Source organism: Perna viridis, chromosome 10 (genome assembly GCF_037379345.1).
Source record: "Perna viridis isolate PV_CMFRI_1.1 ecotype Kerala chromosome 10, ASM3737934v1, whole genome shotgun sequence".
NCBI lineage: Eukaryota > Metazoa > Mollusca > Bivalvia > Mytilida > Mytilidae > Perna > Perna viridis.
The window spans coordinates 29,604,393-29,620,945 of NC_142454.1; the positions used below are offsets into that span (position 1 = coordinate 29,604,393).

A 16,553-nucleotide genomic window follows, 5' to 3' on the forward strand; every position below is an offset into this window, starting at 1 on the left:
GTGTAAGATAGGGAAATCTCAAGACACCCGAAGATAAGACTTAACCTTAATTTTACAAATGTGAAACTGTCAACCAGCACCCTTGTGATATCTACATGTATGGCAACACTTCCTACACCACTTGCCCAGCTAGGTTATATAAAAATATTTCTTTCGCCGACCAGGTCTTTCCTCCTCAAAAGATTAATCTAGGTCTTTAACTTAGTACACAATGTATGATAGACTAGTACGGGACAGCTCATTTAGGTGTTGTTATGTAGGGTAGAAGATCAAATTAGCGACAAATGTCACACAAATCAATATTATACAAACGTCTCAGATTGGGACGACTCTAATTGCTACACTACTTCATCGGATCAATTCAAGCATAGAAGGGTCTGAAAAAATACAAACGATATTTGCTTTGCAAACTCGGCACTTAAGACATTTCAAATAGGGCATTTCAAGTAATTTATTTTTGTTGTATTGATAGCATGGACGAGATTTTGACAAAAGATACCAATATGATACCAAAACAACTCCATTTAGTGTACAGTTGACATCTTCAGCATGACGAATTAAAATATATGTAGCATTTTTCATTTCCTTTGTATAATACAATCCTACATACATTTACTCACGGTAAAATATTATCAAGGGAAACAAGATCGTCCGGTGTAGACGAAAGAGGAAATGAACACTAAGACATGTTGAATAAATCAGATTTACCGTAACGATCCACGACTTCATGATGATAACCGTAAATCTCCTGTAGTGATGGCTTTGATTTTGTAGCAATACAACTCTGTTCCAAAAGCTTAATTTTAAAGAGTTTCGCGCGATACAAAAAGTCTGCGTAGTTACGACAAGCTCTGGCATGATGTTTCGATATAAAATCTCCATACCCATGTGCACTATCTAGGGAAAAAATTCTTAACAAGCGGTCATGAATATTTAATTCTAAACAGAACTTTATACACTAAAGGTGCACTATACAGTTACTGTACCATTAAGGTGCACTGTTAGGCACACCAAGTTACCCCCGTCAAATTTTGTAAAACTTAAAATGAAATGTCGAAATGTGGTGGATATATTGTTTAAATGTAGATAAGTATTTATACATAGACATGTAATATATGTTACGGTAAACAGATGTAGTTTAAATGAAGAATGGTATCCGGAACGTTCCAGTCCCCTGCCGTATTAAGTTCTCTCCTCAGCATCAGATGGCTGATTTTAAAAATACCTTATTTTGGGACTAAAATTGTGAGAGAATGAGTCAAAAAGGTTTTATTATTTTTACCTTTATTTCCACCTACTCGAAGCATACTTTCATCCTGTGTTAATGTCTATGAGTGCCTGATATTTTAAAAAACATAGTATTTCGCCATTAGTTTTGGAAATGCACCCCTGATTTGTCCTAAAACTCAGTAATATTTTTTAGTATGTTACCATGGCTACTGGATTTTATAAGAATAATCACTAAATTACTTATAAATGACGTGAACCTCCACATTCCAAGGATTTAAAAAAATATGCATTTTTTAATGACAAAACACCTGAAATTTCTCTGCCTCAAAACAGCTTTATTTCAACAAAATAAGACCAAATATTCAGAAATAACTGTATTGTACTACCGAAATTATATTACGGTAACCTATCAAAACACAGGAAATCAAATCTAATTAACAATGGTGGATCCAAGGGACGGGGTCGGACCCCACTTTTTGTTGATATACTCTGTTAATATCGTGAAAAATTTGGTAAAAAATGAGCATGTAACCTGGAACCCCTAGCTTTTTCGAGAACCCATGCAGCCAGGATCACCTTTCTAAGATTTGTGGACCTGATGCCACCCTTGGAAGCAGTATTGAGGACAAAAACAAAAGTAATATGTACTTCGCATCGCTCATAAATATTATTGACGGCTTGCTTCCTTGTGGGTTGGTATTGCCGTCTTGATTTATTTTAATCTAAATTTCTCTCATAGAAGATAAATAAGTCTCTCCCTAGCCACAACGGATAGTACAAAGTTTTTTCTTTATCGTCTGTGTTTTTTTCTATAACAACATGTTTACAAAATGTGCCTGTATCCGGGACAGGATGACAGATATAGAATCTAACATAAACGTACATGTAAAAACTAATTTTTCATTTCATTTCATAAGTCAATGAATTGTTTCTCAGCAAAGTGATACTATGTATGTACATGTATAATGAAGTATACCTATGACTCATTTCTCTGCGCAATGTTCACATAAGTATTTTTATATATAATTGCAGTTTATGTAGAATCTACCAGAAAGTTTTTCTCTTCATATTGTACACCTGTCTTTCACCACAGATAGAATCATGTAAGTCTGTATTAAAATAAATATATAAAAAAGCACTTTTGGTATGGGAACAAAATGCAATGTGAAATTACAGACCCGAAATGTTATTCCACACTAAAAATTTCTATAATGAACACAAACTGTTGAATTTCGCAATTTTGTAAATTATCGTGGGTGTTTCAAATCTTTGTGCAATTTTGCAATTTTTCGCAATTTTTTTTTAAATTCACGTAGGTGTTTCAAATCTTAGCGCGGAATTAAAAAAACAGATATCTGCATTAATATATTTCTAGTGTGCAATTAGAAATTTAAAGTGGGTAATTCTACATCGCTTTTTATTCGAGAACGGTGTGCAATTTTCTAGAACTAATAAAAAAGAAGTTAAAATGCATCTCTAGAGTTAAAGGACTTGCGTTTTCACTGGTTATTACTATCTCGCCTTTTCCTGTTGCAGTGCAATTAAAAATTTTTCCTCTTGGAAATATTACCACTGACAGTAAACACACTTACTGTACTGATGCTACATGTATACATTCGTGTTCATTGTGCCTCCAAGAATTTTCTGTTACCATTCCCACTCATTCGAATATTACGAACGAAACCAAGCTCATTCTTAGTATTGAAACTAATAGTTGAATTCAACGTTATACTTGTACATGTGTAAACATATCTGATTATAATAATAATATAATTGTTTGGTTTTCTTTTAAGCAAACGTTAGGTGGACTTTAAGAACAGAACCTGTAATATTTGGCGAAGATGTCATATTGTATTGTGATCCTGGTACCAACTTTTCATTGACGCCACAAAGAAAATTTAAATTAGGAAACGAATTACTCACATTTAACGAACGTGCATTAGAAAGAAACAAATATGGAGGAAAGCGGGTGGAGAAGGGCTTTACACTGATTATCATAACATTTCAGGAGAGTGATTTCAATAAGAACTACACATGTGTGTATGGTTTTGACCAGTATATGGCGAATCTCACTACACCAAATTATCAATGTAAGATCCCCAATGTCATTAGTTGTACGTGTACCTTGATATTCTAGGCTAAAAGCATAAGGAATTTTTTTACCACACAGTAATTGCTATGGTATAATAGTACTTTTATCATGTTTCATCGTCGTCGTCGTCGTCGTCGCACGTGCTTTGGTGTCCTGGCAAAACTTGAGCTGAAGGGTATAGATCTATGTGGATTCTATCACATAGTGCCAAACCACAATGTAATGTTTTGGATTGACTTTTTATCTTTGAGTTGTAGCTTGAATGATTAGTGATATTCTATCACAATTAAGGTATCATACCCTTAGGGAAGACCTGAGTAGATGTTTCGATAGGGCCGAAAGAAAAGTAATTCAATTTTGGGCAGATTCTTTCCTTGTTATATTTATAGTACGGTCTTACGTATTATTCAAATAGACTTTGAGTCGACAGCGTAAGAAGTCTATTTGGAAAGCGATAGTGACCACCCCACTATTCGATTATTGGCCAATGAGAGATATACAGGCACGGGTTTATCATGTTTTCGTTCCGCGCAGTCATTTTCTTCAGAGGCGGAGTTGTCCATGTGTAATATTTGTGCTAATGAGGATTGATATTATATGACTGTTTCCAATTAAGTTCTATGGGAACTCGTGACTTTTCATGCAATATCATACAATATTCCTAGCTGGATCACATTTGATCATCCTTTTATATTTATTTGGGAAAAAGAACAAAAACAAAAAGACAAATTTCCATCCATGTTACATAGTGAAATGTCTAATAGCAGTCTATTTAGGGTTTGATCTCTGTTTGAGCCTCATTAACTAAAACGCAACGGTCAACAGTATAATTGATCACAAATCGGTACAAAATATATTGATATTCAAAGGGTTTGTGTAGTTTATTAAGGATGTACCATATTAAATCTAGTACATGTAGTTAATATATAAATTATATATATATATATACACAAAATTCTGAAAAATTCGAAAAACGCGATGCAAATCTTTGGTCGTTCCCTCCGCGGGCCTCGAACTTGTACCGCTGTGACATCTATAGCAACACACTTTATTATACTGAATGTCCTTTTTTAAAGCCCTTTCTGCTACGAAGTTTGTGTGTGTAGGGGGGGTGGTATATAGGTTTCACACTGTTCGACCGTCTGTGTGTCCGTCTGCTTGTCCGAATTTTCATAGCAGCTTGCAGTATTGTTTTGAAATTTTGTGTGATATAATATAAATGTAACCACACGATGATGTACAAAAATGTACATACTGTCAGGAATTTATGCTTGGACAAAATTATAGAAGTGTCAGCTGTTGAACTGAGGTATTTTTCAGCAAAATTTTATCGCACGAATGCGTTGTCCACAACTCCTCCTCAACAACGTGTAGGATTGATATGAAACTTTATGAGGTGTTTAAATACCATATTGGAATGTGTGTTTGTGAAAAATTGAAGAAATGACGGCTGTTGGACTTTTGCGTTTTTCAGCAAAGTTTAATATCATGTGATGTCCACAACTCCTTCGTAACAATTAACTTGCAGGATTGCCATAAAACCAAATGGGGTGTTAAATCACCATATTAGGATGAACATATGGTCAGGAATTTATATTTAAATTAACTTTGCTGTCATATTTTTTCATTGTGTTTTAAAACAAAAACCTCCTGAATGCGGTTTTGAATTGAAATGGCAGCACAATTGTGTGTCATTGATTCTTAGTTTACCCCAATAAAAATTGTGTCCAATATGAAGTGTTTCCACAATATTCCTCAAAGAAATGCTTTAACAAAGCAAAGGTTTCAACAGGCTGCGGGGATTATAAATCCTTTCAGATGCAATGTTTAGTTTTTTTTACACTAAATCCTGATACTAAGATTTGTATGTACATGTATATAAGACATATTTGTTTTTTTTTATTACATTAATATTGTTGTTTTTAAATTTGATATCTTTTGGCAATTATTTTGTGAATTGTACATCTCTTGTTTTCATCCCTGTTATTCAAGTCATTTATTATAAATGGATGGCGCTCATATAATTTATGTTTCTTCATGTATAATAGCAGAATACTACCCTGGTATTTCACCAATACGAATGCAGCAATTTACATAAAGTATTGTAATTTCGAAAGTTACCATTTGAACGAGTGTTTCATACCCTGTATGGTCAATAAACGTGTTTAAAAACTGATCTATCACTTAACCTCTACTCCAAATACAGTGGAACCTGTCAGAACCCAAACTATTTGAGACTAAGGAATTGTCCATTAAAGGTTAGTTTTCGGTTTATCCCGGTTGAGAATATATTAAAATGTATTTTAAACTGATAACTAGTTTAAAGGTTCGGTTTAGACAGGTTTTTCACAGTACAAACAGATAGTTGAACCTCTGAAATAACGAGTTAAATAATTAATGCTATGCGTTGTTTATAATATACCAAGTGCCAAATTATTATCATGTTAAAATCTTCAGAATAAATTTCAATCAATATTCGATATCAGGGAACCCTGTACCGGACACATACGAAGTTTACTGTAACACTTCTTTATCGGAACTTGAAGCTCACATTATATTTCAAAAGATATATCCTGAACCTAAATGTGCAGTTTTATTTGGGGTATGTATTACATTTAGTGTTTATTGTGTGGTCCTTTAATGAATTGCTACTTTAATCGCTATTCATGTGGTCCTTGTCCATAGACTTTTTGGTTTTTATGTGTTTTTATGACTGCCAAAATTGCGGTCGTTTACTAGAATCATGCTGCTGTCGTCAGATGCGATTGTCAGAAGGCAATGCATGCATTGACGATAACTTAGTATTCATAAAAAAGAATGAACTTGATAATCATGTTTATCGTTCGACCATTGTAGTCGTATCAAGTTAATCCATGCGAAGCATTTTATTATGTGATGACTTTATAAGTTGCAATTAAGTAAGAAAATTCCAAAACTTCTAAAGTAATTCAAAACATGTGAACTATATGTTGATTGTGACACGACCATATCAAGCATTGGATACGAAATAAAACACACTTTGCTGTGTTTTATTTTGCATGACTCCCTCTGTATTCTTATCTTTTGTATATGAAATATCGGTGTATTATACACCCAATCAACGAGGGGATGGTGTATTGGAATCACCTTTCGTCGCAATTATCTCGGTTTCAAATGGAATGATTGATTTCAAAATTAGTGTGTCGCTTTATATAGATGAGGCACACATTATAATCTATTTTGGTTTCTGTCCGATATCTATTTCCTGTTTCTTTGGATTAGCCATTTTTTCTCTAAATGGAATTATAAAGAAAATTTTCGTCATAAACATTTCAGCTTTGGTATGTTTCTTTATTTGGATGGAACTTACGGTTTAAATGATTTTTGGAACTTTGTGAAATCTTATTCCTGAACGAGAAGGGGTATGCCTAGAACGATTACACGTGCAACTTCATGTAAAGGTACTTTTGTAACTATTTTAAAGGGCAACAAGAAAAACACTACAATTTCTTTAACAACGAAAAGTGTGGTAGATAAGTATTTCTTCACCTTAACAATGAAATTGAAGTACCAATATAGCTGGAATGAGTGTGGAGAATTTAATGTGTCTATCGTTTGTGACTTGGGAAACAACTTAGAAACATTACAGACCTTCATGATATCTAGAAATTGTTCAGGTTAGTGAATGGCATTTCCAATATTTAGAAAATGCATTTCGTGCAGCATTCGCCAGTTATTCGCCAGAATTCAAATTTCACATCCATGAACTATTTAACTTTGTGCAGTTTTAAATGTAGTACAAAACTGATAAAGCTTGCTACATGTTGTTAGTTAACAATAGGAAAAATAATTGGAGATAATGAATAACTTTAACAAGTGCTGAAGAACGCCTAGATTTAAAGATTATGCGGTACTTTTCCTACGGACGAGTATAATCTTTATGGATTCTTGGCATGAGTGATCATATTTTGATTATTCACGATATTATTAATTATCCTATTTATTCTATAGATTTCTGTCATTGCTTTTTTTTCAAAATGAAATTTAAATTTGTGAACGGCGTATTGATATTCGTGTTGTGACGTTTTGTATCGAATTTATATCACTTTGTAAATTATCGAAATTTATTACACTGGTAACATTTGATAAAGCATTGTTATTCATATGATGATGATTTTTTTATGATCTCACTACGCCCTTCAATTTGTTGCTTTGGGTATTTTGATGATAGCCCACGCATTGCAGAAGTAAATCATTAGAAACATTCGCTTTGTACACACATTGACATAAATAATTATAAATTGTATTTAGCAGTCAAGATTCATAACGCGTTCTGTCACGTAGAAAATTTTGACAGCGGATTATGTCTTGATCACGAGAACAGAACAAAGTCTAATTGTTAAGGTAACCACGGTTTCATTTGTTTTTCGGCTTAATCGAAAGGTTTAGTGGGGATATTCCATTTCTTATGTCCAAGCCTCAATACAATTGAATAAGATTTAACTTGTTCCACTTTTATGCGTACATCTTACACCCGAAATTTACATTTAACAACGACGGCTAATTATATTTATTTCTATAGATGTATGCGATCAATACGCTCCGTGTTTTAACAACGGTACCTGTGTCCCTATACCGAATACCAATAAAATTCTATGTTCCTGTTGCAAAGGTTTCCAGGATGATAAATGTGAAACACTTAACTTAGATTTCACGACTACTGGTAAGCTATAATTTTTTGCATTTTGAACTCTCACACTGATCTTAAATACCTTTGATATAAGTGAACTTTGATAGTGTGGCAATTGCATACGATCATTCATTATCGTGACAAAAATAATGTATTCTCGGTGCTTCGTTTATGATTTTCGAAAATAGAAATTTCACTTCAACAAAATTTCACTATGAATATATTTTCATGATGTCGAAATATTTTTATGCGTGTGTTATCTATTATATTTCAGAAGCAAGCAATGAAGCTAACTCTGGTGCCTCTAGTACAACCGGTATTGTAGTTGTTACTATCATAGTCAGCCTATGTGTAGTGGCTCTCGTTGCAGCACTGTGTTTAAACAGAAAGAAAATATTACCAACCAAATGTTTAAACGGTCAGTTTACAATGCCAAAACAAACTATTGCAGTTTCATATTTAACTTGAGCAGTCGATCTTTAAGCAATGAGATTAAACAACAAAAAAAGCCCGACGAATAAAGTGACAATATCCGGACAAAACAGCTGAGCAGATACATGTAGAAACCATTGATGATAAACAAAAATGACAACTTTTGATAAGGATATTTTGAAATTTCGGGAAAGGGATATCTCGATACACTTATTTCCAAACTTGTCAGGAACAAAGTTTGTTTCTTTCACCCCTACGAAAATGAATAATTATATATTATGACCCTCTTGTTGATAGGAGATTAAGGATGTTGTAAATGTCTGTTTCCACGTCCGGTCTTTGTCCCTGGATGACATTGTTTCGAATTCCGCTAGAATCTTGGTCAGTCAATTTGTCTATATTTGTTGTCAGTGCAACTCCTCCTGAATTGCTAAAATGGATTGTCATGAAATTATACAGGCAGGGCATCATATGTAGATGTCAATGAAGGAATTGTGTTACTGTCGAGAGATTCCAAAGGGAGATAATTGCGCGTAAATGCTAATTCCACCATTTTAAGGGAGAAATTTCTTGGTGAACCTGGTCACAGTATTTCTAGTTAACACTTTTAGGTGTTCACAGATATGTATGATCATAATAGCAATGACGTGTTTCATGTGATCATAGATACATAAATGAAACTATTGTATACTTTGACGTATAATTTTTAAGTTATTAATATGGGGTCAAAGTAAGGAAAGTTTCAATTGAAGTTTTTAAGTTTTTTTAAAGTTTCATTCTCTGTCAAATTCTTATTATATGTCTATTTATCACAATCCAAATTCTATTCTATAGCTGGAACGCTTTGTCCATATTTGTCCCAACTGTTATGGGTTCGACCACTGCGATCCGTGAAGCATTTTACTAATGCATGGCTTTATATAGTAGATGGGACATAATTTGTAAGCGATTTTGGTTGCTGTCAGGTATCAAACTTCTGTATATGAGGGGTATAATTCGCACAACAACGCGTGTAACTAATTGTTAAATAAATAGATGGATGATCTCAAATTAAGTCAAATGTTTCTATAAACTCCAAAATGGTACAGAGAAATGCAAGAAATAAGAAGTTCGATATATATTTTAGAAACATGCTTCTTGACCGTTTAAGAAAACTGTTTAATATACAGTTTTCTGATAAAAAAAACACAAAAACAAAACAGAACAAAAACTCAAAACAAAACAAAACAAAACAAAAACTTACAACTTGATTTTGGTTCACTGTTAAACATTGACATGGACTAAAGTTACCAGCATAGTAATTTTTTAAGAAGATTTCCACATTACAATGCACAAATCTGTTATGTACTATTTAAAGGGAAAGAATCTAAAGTGGTCAGTGAAGAAAACAAGGACAACCAAACAAACAGCATTTTAAAAAGCGAAAACAACGTAACGTTACCATTAGTTGAAAGGACTTGATATGTGAGTATTTCAAATCGCATCGCATCTTTTGGTAGACTGGAGTAATTAAATCAAGGGCTGATCACATAGGTGGTATGAAAGTACTATTAAATTGCCACTTATTTCTAGTTTAACCAAACGTTATTTTTCAGATGTTATAATATTACTCATTAACAAGCAATAAGTATGTTATATTAAAAAGTTGTTTTTGGGAATATTTCATGTTCATTTCATTTAATAGATTATAATGTTCTACAACTCTGATATAACATGAAAAAAAAACTTTAAAAGAATTTTTATATTAGAAAATGGCCTGTTCTATCTCTTTAAACTTTTAATAGGTACCCTCATAGTCGTAGAATCATATTCTTTGTTGTTTAAATAAAATTATTAACAGTACAACATGTTTTTCATATCCTCCCTTATCGGTTACCAACACTACTTTCGTTCGTTTAGTCTCAGGAATAGGACACAAATTAACCAACTTATGAAGTATTCTCCCTACGCAATATTATACAAATCATAAATTAGAACATTTAGGGTGGGGATTAAAATGCTGTAAACATTAGCAAAAGTAGTTTTGAATTAGATTTAATAGGAAAATAATAAAAAAATAATAACAGTACAATGGAAACAGAAAAGTTTAAAAATTTTCATAAAAATACGTGAAAAAATGAAGAGAAATATAAAGGTGACGGATGGATGCGCTGTTCCTGTGCGACACTTATTTCACGTAATATTAGATCAGAACCGTTTTGATTTTTTTTAATAAAAATGAAGACATTATCAAAAAAATTAGTATATGTACTGGTCAGATCAATACTACCTCTTGTAAGCAGTAGTCGTCTTCTGTTCTTATTGGGATATTGAACAAAAGCAAAACAAAACGGATATTTTGTTTGGAAAGTTCCTTACTTATGATTACCTGTATACAAACGAAAATCTGTGATGAAGCTTCTGCGCATAGCTGTGGAGGCAAATAAGGTATTTCCAAGTTTTCTTAAAATGCGGCGGTAGAAACTTTATCCGCCAAGTTACTAGAATTCAGAATTATCAATAGAGGTTGCTTAAATGTTTTATTATTCAAAAAGGAAATACAGTTATAGTGCATATGTTAATGAGTAATCAAGGGAATCAAGGTTATAGCGGTAATCAAAAAAATGCAATCCAGGGACAAAGACCAGACCTGGCAAACAGACATACACAACAAAGAACATTAAGTAACTAAAATCATACATACAAAGTAACAAAAGCAAATAAGAAACTCGTACTCCACTAAAAGCTGAGAGCATGGACTAGGTGCACCGGTAGGGTAAGCGTCCTCTGCTTTTCTAGAAACACCCGCCCAGTTGCTTATAAAAGTCAAGTCCGGAGTAGACAAACGAGGAAAGGAAAACTATGAACCGTTGAATAATTCAGTTTTCATGGTGCAGATGGATACACCATACGGATCCACGATTTCATGATGACGACCATAAAAGTTATGTAGTGATGACTTCAATCTTGTAGCGACATAACCCTGTACCAGAAGCCTATTTGTTAGAGTTCTAGCGCGATACAAAAAGTCTGCGTAGTTTCGTAAGCTGTGGCATAACGCATGAGTTGTGATATGAACGCTCTATACGCAGGTACTGAGGGGATGTTGGCACAGATGAAAGGAAAGTTTTGTTCCCATTGGAATGCCGACCGCTTGTTGAAAAACACGTCCACCACACTGGACAAATATGTTGTCGATTAAAAATTCCAGCATCTTCCTCTGTATATTTGGAAGATGATTTGGAATTATTTCTCACAAAGTATGAGGAATCTCTACCAAGAACTAAAAATGAAAAAGCATACAAACGCTTGCTTTCAATTGAAATTCTTTTGTTTTTGTTTTTATCAGGCAATGGAAATGAACAACGGCACAGATTCAAGGATTTTGCTTTGGATGGGCAGATACTTATGATTTTTTTTCTTTCAGAAATATGATTGGAAAAACTAAAATGTTTAGACTGTTCAATTTTGTTTACTTTTAAGCAATTATTTGTTGGCCTTTTGATCCAAACACTTTTTGAAATCCTTCTGTCTGTACAATACTCATTGATTTTTAGTTGTATCAAAGAGGGCCTTAGATGCCCCCTTTTTTATTTTAATGATTGTGATTGGTACCATTTTGATGTTAAGTGTTAAATTGAATGGTAAGGGAATAGATAATGTGAGAAACAACAAAGCGTTTATTTTCCCTACAATGCATCTAAAAGTAAACACCCATATGTCAGTGCTATTAACCCAAGTATCAAAATGTATATAACAAGGGCGAGCCCCCGACAGACTGTACTGGTATACATAAAGTGGATTGATAAAATGTTGAATTGTTTGACATTAATATTGTATTTTCCCATCGGAACACTGGTGATATAAGTAAAAGATTTATTTATTTTACCGTGTTGTAGTTCAATTGTGGTGCTTACTATTTTCAGTATAATTATTTTTTGTCTGCTCATGTACAAAGTGTGCAATTGATGTATATGATATTGTATTTTCGTTTAGGTAATTTTCCAATTTTAAGGTGTCTTGGGGACTGGGAATAGGGAATTTGTATTTAGTATGATAATTATGAATTTGGATTTTACTTAGGTTTTTAAAACCTATATCAATTAAATTGAAAGCGAAATTATAATTCTTGAAATGACTTGAACATTTAACAATTTTTATTAATTAAAAAGAAAACGTATTGGAGATTTATTTAGGAACTGAAATCGTTCTCTTTGGATGAAGGCAATGAGGAATAAGATGAAATATGGTATGAATAGGAAGTTTATACCATACATAATCAGTTCAATACTTTTATTTTAGATCATTAAGCAAAATAGGTTGTTTAATTTTTCTTTTAATGCTGCAAATACGGTCGTACGCTTGAAAACCCTTGAAACATTACAGACATCTTTACATTTAGCGGGAAAATCACAATTTCTTTAGAAAAGATAATGTTTTTTGGTAACAGCAAACGATTGCAAAACTATGCTAAATTTTATTTACTTCCTAGAATTAAGGAGTACTTGTCTGTTGCGGTTGCAAAAGGGGAAAACAAGAGGCTTTCGTTGTGTGAACCATGCATTTGTACATCTGGTTGATTTGGGTAATTTCTTGCCTTGAGAAATGTTCACCTGAATGTTTAAGTTGGTTTTTATGCATTTGTAAACAATTCAAGCTATTACTATCACTTGGCGTCCATCGTCGTCCGTCGTCGTCGTTAACAATTTTTCAAATCTACTGTACATGACAAATATGTTGTCGTACCAGCAGACAAAGCCCAAAACAACATTGTTTTTGTCTGCAAAACGTTTTATATCCAATGTTTATTATCAGAAGTGGACGTAGAAAATAATGGCAGTGATAGGACCTACACTGCTACCACTCTCTCCAAAGAAGAGATTGTAGAAAACCATAAATCTGTGCTATCCTCTTTTGGTCTCTCTACCAAGGACGATGATTTTGATTTACCGTCTATGTACTGGATTCCTAAACTTTACAAGAATCCATACAAACAACGTTTCATAACTGGATCTACAAAATGTACCACCAAACCTCTTTCAAAACTTTTAACTTCTATACTCATAACTGTCAAAGAGGGTCTACAGTCCTACCACAACAATTGTTACTCCCGTAGTGGTATTAATTCAATGTGGATCAACACTATTATCTGAATATAATATCATTAAAACCTATGATTTTTCAACACTGTATACCCCTATTCCCCATACTCAGTTAAAATCCCGACTAAAAAACATTATACATCGTTGTTTTTCCAAAAAAGATGGTACACCTAGATACAAACATATAGTTCTTGGTAGAGATTCTTCATACTTTGTAAGAAATAATTCCAAATCATCTTCCAAATATACAAAGGATGATGTTTACAAAATGCTGGAATGATTAATCGACAACATATTTGTCCAGTGTGGTGGACGTGTTTTTCAACAAACGGTCGGCATTCCAATGGGAACATATTGTGCTCCTTTACTGGCTGGCCAATTCCTTCACTCATATGAGGCTGAATTTATAGCTGATCTGATCAGAAAGAAAGAATATCGTTTGGCTAGATCATTCAATCTCAGTTTCCGCTATATAGATGACATATTATCTTTAAACAATCCTAATTTCGGGGATTTGATACATCGCATCCACCCAAAAGAACTTGAGATAAAGGATACTACAGACACTGTGAAGTCAGCCTCATATCTTGACCTACTCTTAGAAATCGATGATAAAGGAAAACTATTGACCAATCTGTACGACAAGCGTGATGACTTTTCATTCAGAACTGTCAACTTTCCTTTCATCTGTGGCAACATCCCTTCGGCTCCTGCGTATGGAGTGTTCATATCACAATTCACACGTGATGCTTGCCGAAACTACGCAGACTTTTTGTATCGCGCAAGAACTCTAACAAATAGGCTTCTGAAACAGGGTTATGTTGCTACAAGATTGAAGTCATCACTACATAACTTTTATGGTCGTCATCATGAACTCGTGTATCGTTATGGTGTATCCATCAGCACCATAACACTGATGTATTAAACGGGTCATAGTTTTCTTTTCCTTGTTTGTCTACCCCGGACTTGACTTTTTATGAGCAACTGGGCGGGTGTTTCTAGAAAAGCAGAGGAGGCTTACCCTACCGGTGCACCTGGTCAATGCTCCCAGTTTTTAGTGGAGTCCGAGTTGCTCATTTACTTTTGTTACTTTGTATGTATGATTTTAGTTACTTTATGTTCTTTGTTTTGTATGTCTGTTTGCCATGTCTGGTCTTTGTCCCTGGATTACATTCTTTTGATTACCGCTATAACCTTGGTTGCCTTAATTACTCTTTCAAAACACTTCTGCTCTGAAACTACTTCACCACTTTAAACCAACCCTGGTATGAATGTTTCCTGGGGTATCCTGTACAGAATTGATATGGGGATTTTTGATCCGTCAAAAAATATGACCGCCGTTATTAAAAATAGAACGTTTTTTTTTTCGCATATATCTCCAAAACCGTTAGGTTAGCCGAATTCTGACATGAGATAAAAGTGTTCAGCATGATGAGATTTATCTGCGGTGATATTTTCATTTTAATCTATTGCCCTTTTTCAACGTTTTTTGCTATTTTTAATGTTATTTTTTTCAAAACTCTTCTCCTCTGACACCACTTTACCAAATGGAACCAAACTTACGTTGAATATTCCTTGGGGTATTGTGCATAGAGCTAATTTGAGCATTGTTGATCCGTTGAAACACATGCTGCCGTTACTAAAAAATATATAATAAGGGTCAGACAGTAGTTCTTCGCATTTATCTCCAAAACTGTTAGGTTTAGCCGAATTCTGTTATGGGGTCAAAGTGTTCAGCATGATGAGAACTGTGGTCAAAATTTGGTGATAATCTGTTGACTCATGTTGGAATTATTGCCCTTTTTGGACTTTTTCTTTTTTTGCTTTTTTTAATGTTGTTGTTTTAAAAAATCTCAGAAACTTCTCTACAGAATTCAATGATAGTTGGTATTTTTTGTTTTAAAGGGCATCCTTAACAAAATGACCGTTTGGTTTTTTGATCTGTTATAAAGAATGGCCGCTGTTACAAGAAAAAAATGAACATTGGGGTCATACAGCAGAGTTTTGCATATATCTCCAAAACGGTTAGGTTTTACCAAATCTGACATAGCATAAAATTATTCAGCATGAAGAGATCTATTCGTGGTTAAATTTGGTGAAAATTTGTTGCGGTCTCACTAACTACTTCTAACGTTTCCATTACTTTCATGTTATAAAAGTAATTTTCAAAGTTTCACTGTGAATTCCCGGGACAAATTGACATCTTAGTTGCATAGAGTTGCGATGTTTAGAAAATAAGGCTTCCAAATTATGCTAATGGTACGATAATTGTAGAAATTCTTCGCAAACTTTACTGTAATAAATGATATTGAAAATCCACATTTTTCCCTTTTCTGTAAACTGACAGCATGGAGGAAAATTACTCACACATGTAAACAATATTCATAAATTTTTGTAGTTAATTACATACATGATTTTAAAGTACACATTCTCAGCTTTACTTTGACAACTTTTAATCATCATACACACAAATAATGCACTTACAATGCATATGTCTAGGTTCAGTATGCTTTTGATACTGCATAGAGTGGGGGGTGGGGTGGCCATTTGACAAATGGAGTCAAAATTGTCTGACAACTCCTTGTTAGAGATATTGCCCTTAAAGGGGAAACAAGTAACCAGGTGAGCAATTCAGGCTCCTGGGAGCCTCTTGTTTAATTATTTATATTTTAATTGACTAATATACTAAACAATACTTAAAGTAAGAATTTTACAAAGCATAACATTTGTAAATCATTTTGATGAAGATCATTGTTGTATATGTGAGACGATGTGTGATTTGTCAAAATATATACATTTACTATTTTTCGTTGTTTTTGGAATAATCAAAATCGTGCATTGTATATAAAACTTTTTAAAAAAAGGATGGATCTGTCTCCGATTATTCGCTGTAAAATTTTCAGAACAAGATTGAATGGAAATTACATTACTTACCTGAAAAAAATCTTCTGCATTTATTGTTTCCACTTACAATTAAATGCGAGACAGTGATAAAGTGAAATGGATAAATGTGTTTCATATCTTGTTTTCTGCTTTCATATTTTAGTAT

General features: G+C 33.5%; 2 protein-coding genes across 4 annotated transcripts in view; both read left to right on the plus strand.

Moving 5' to 3' along the window:
- The first annotated feature begins 473 nt into the window (after positions 1–473).
- The window catches only part of LOC148605292 (uncharacterized), a 73,803-nt gene continuing 57,723 nt past the window's right edge, over positions 474–16,553 (plus strand). The window contains exons 1-2 of the mRNA XM_088547572.1: positions 474–529; positions 2,263–2,333. Of these exons, the coding sequence (XP_088403698.1) occupies positions 474–529; positions 2,263–2,333 (127 nt within the window). The remainder of the gene's footprint in view (positions 530–2,262; positions 2,334–16,553) is intronic.
- On the plus strand, positions 3,202–12,290 carry LOC148605293 (uncharacterized). Of its 3 annotated transcripts, none has more exons than XM_088547425.1 (7): positions 3,202–3,320; positions 5,809–5,924; positions 6,786–6,978; positions 7,884–8,024; positions 8,266–8,409; positions 9,781–9,887; positions 11,752–12,290. In XM_088547425.1, exons 1-6 carry the CDS (start codon positions 3,290–3,292, stop codon positions 9,882–9,884), a joined length of 729 nt encoding a protein of 242 aa, XP_088403551.1. In that variant the 5' UTR covers positions 3,202–3,289; the 3' UTR covers positions 9,885–9,887; positions 11,752–12,290. The 3 variants fall into 3 exon arrangements, with proteins under 3 accessions (XP_088403551.1, XP_088403552.1, XP_088403553.1); XM_088547426.1 differs by having other exon boundaries at positions 11,830–12,290; XM_088547427.1 differs by lacking the exon at positions 11,752–12,290 and adding an exon at positions 10,323–11,745.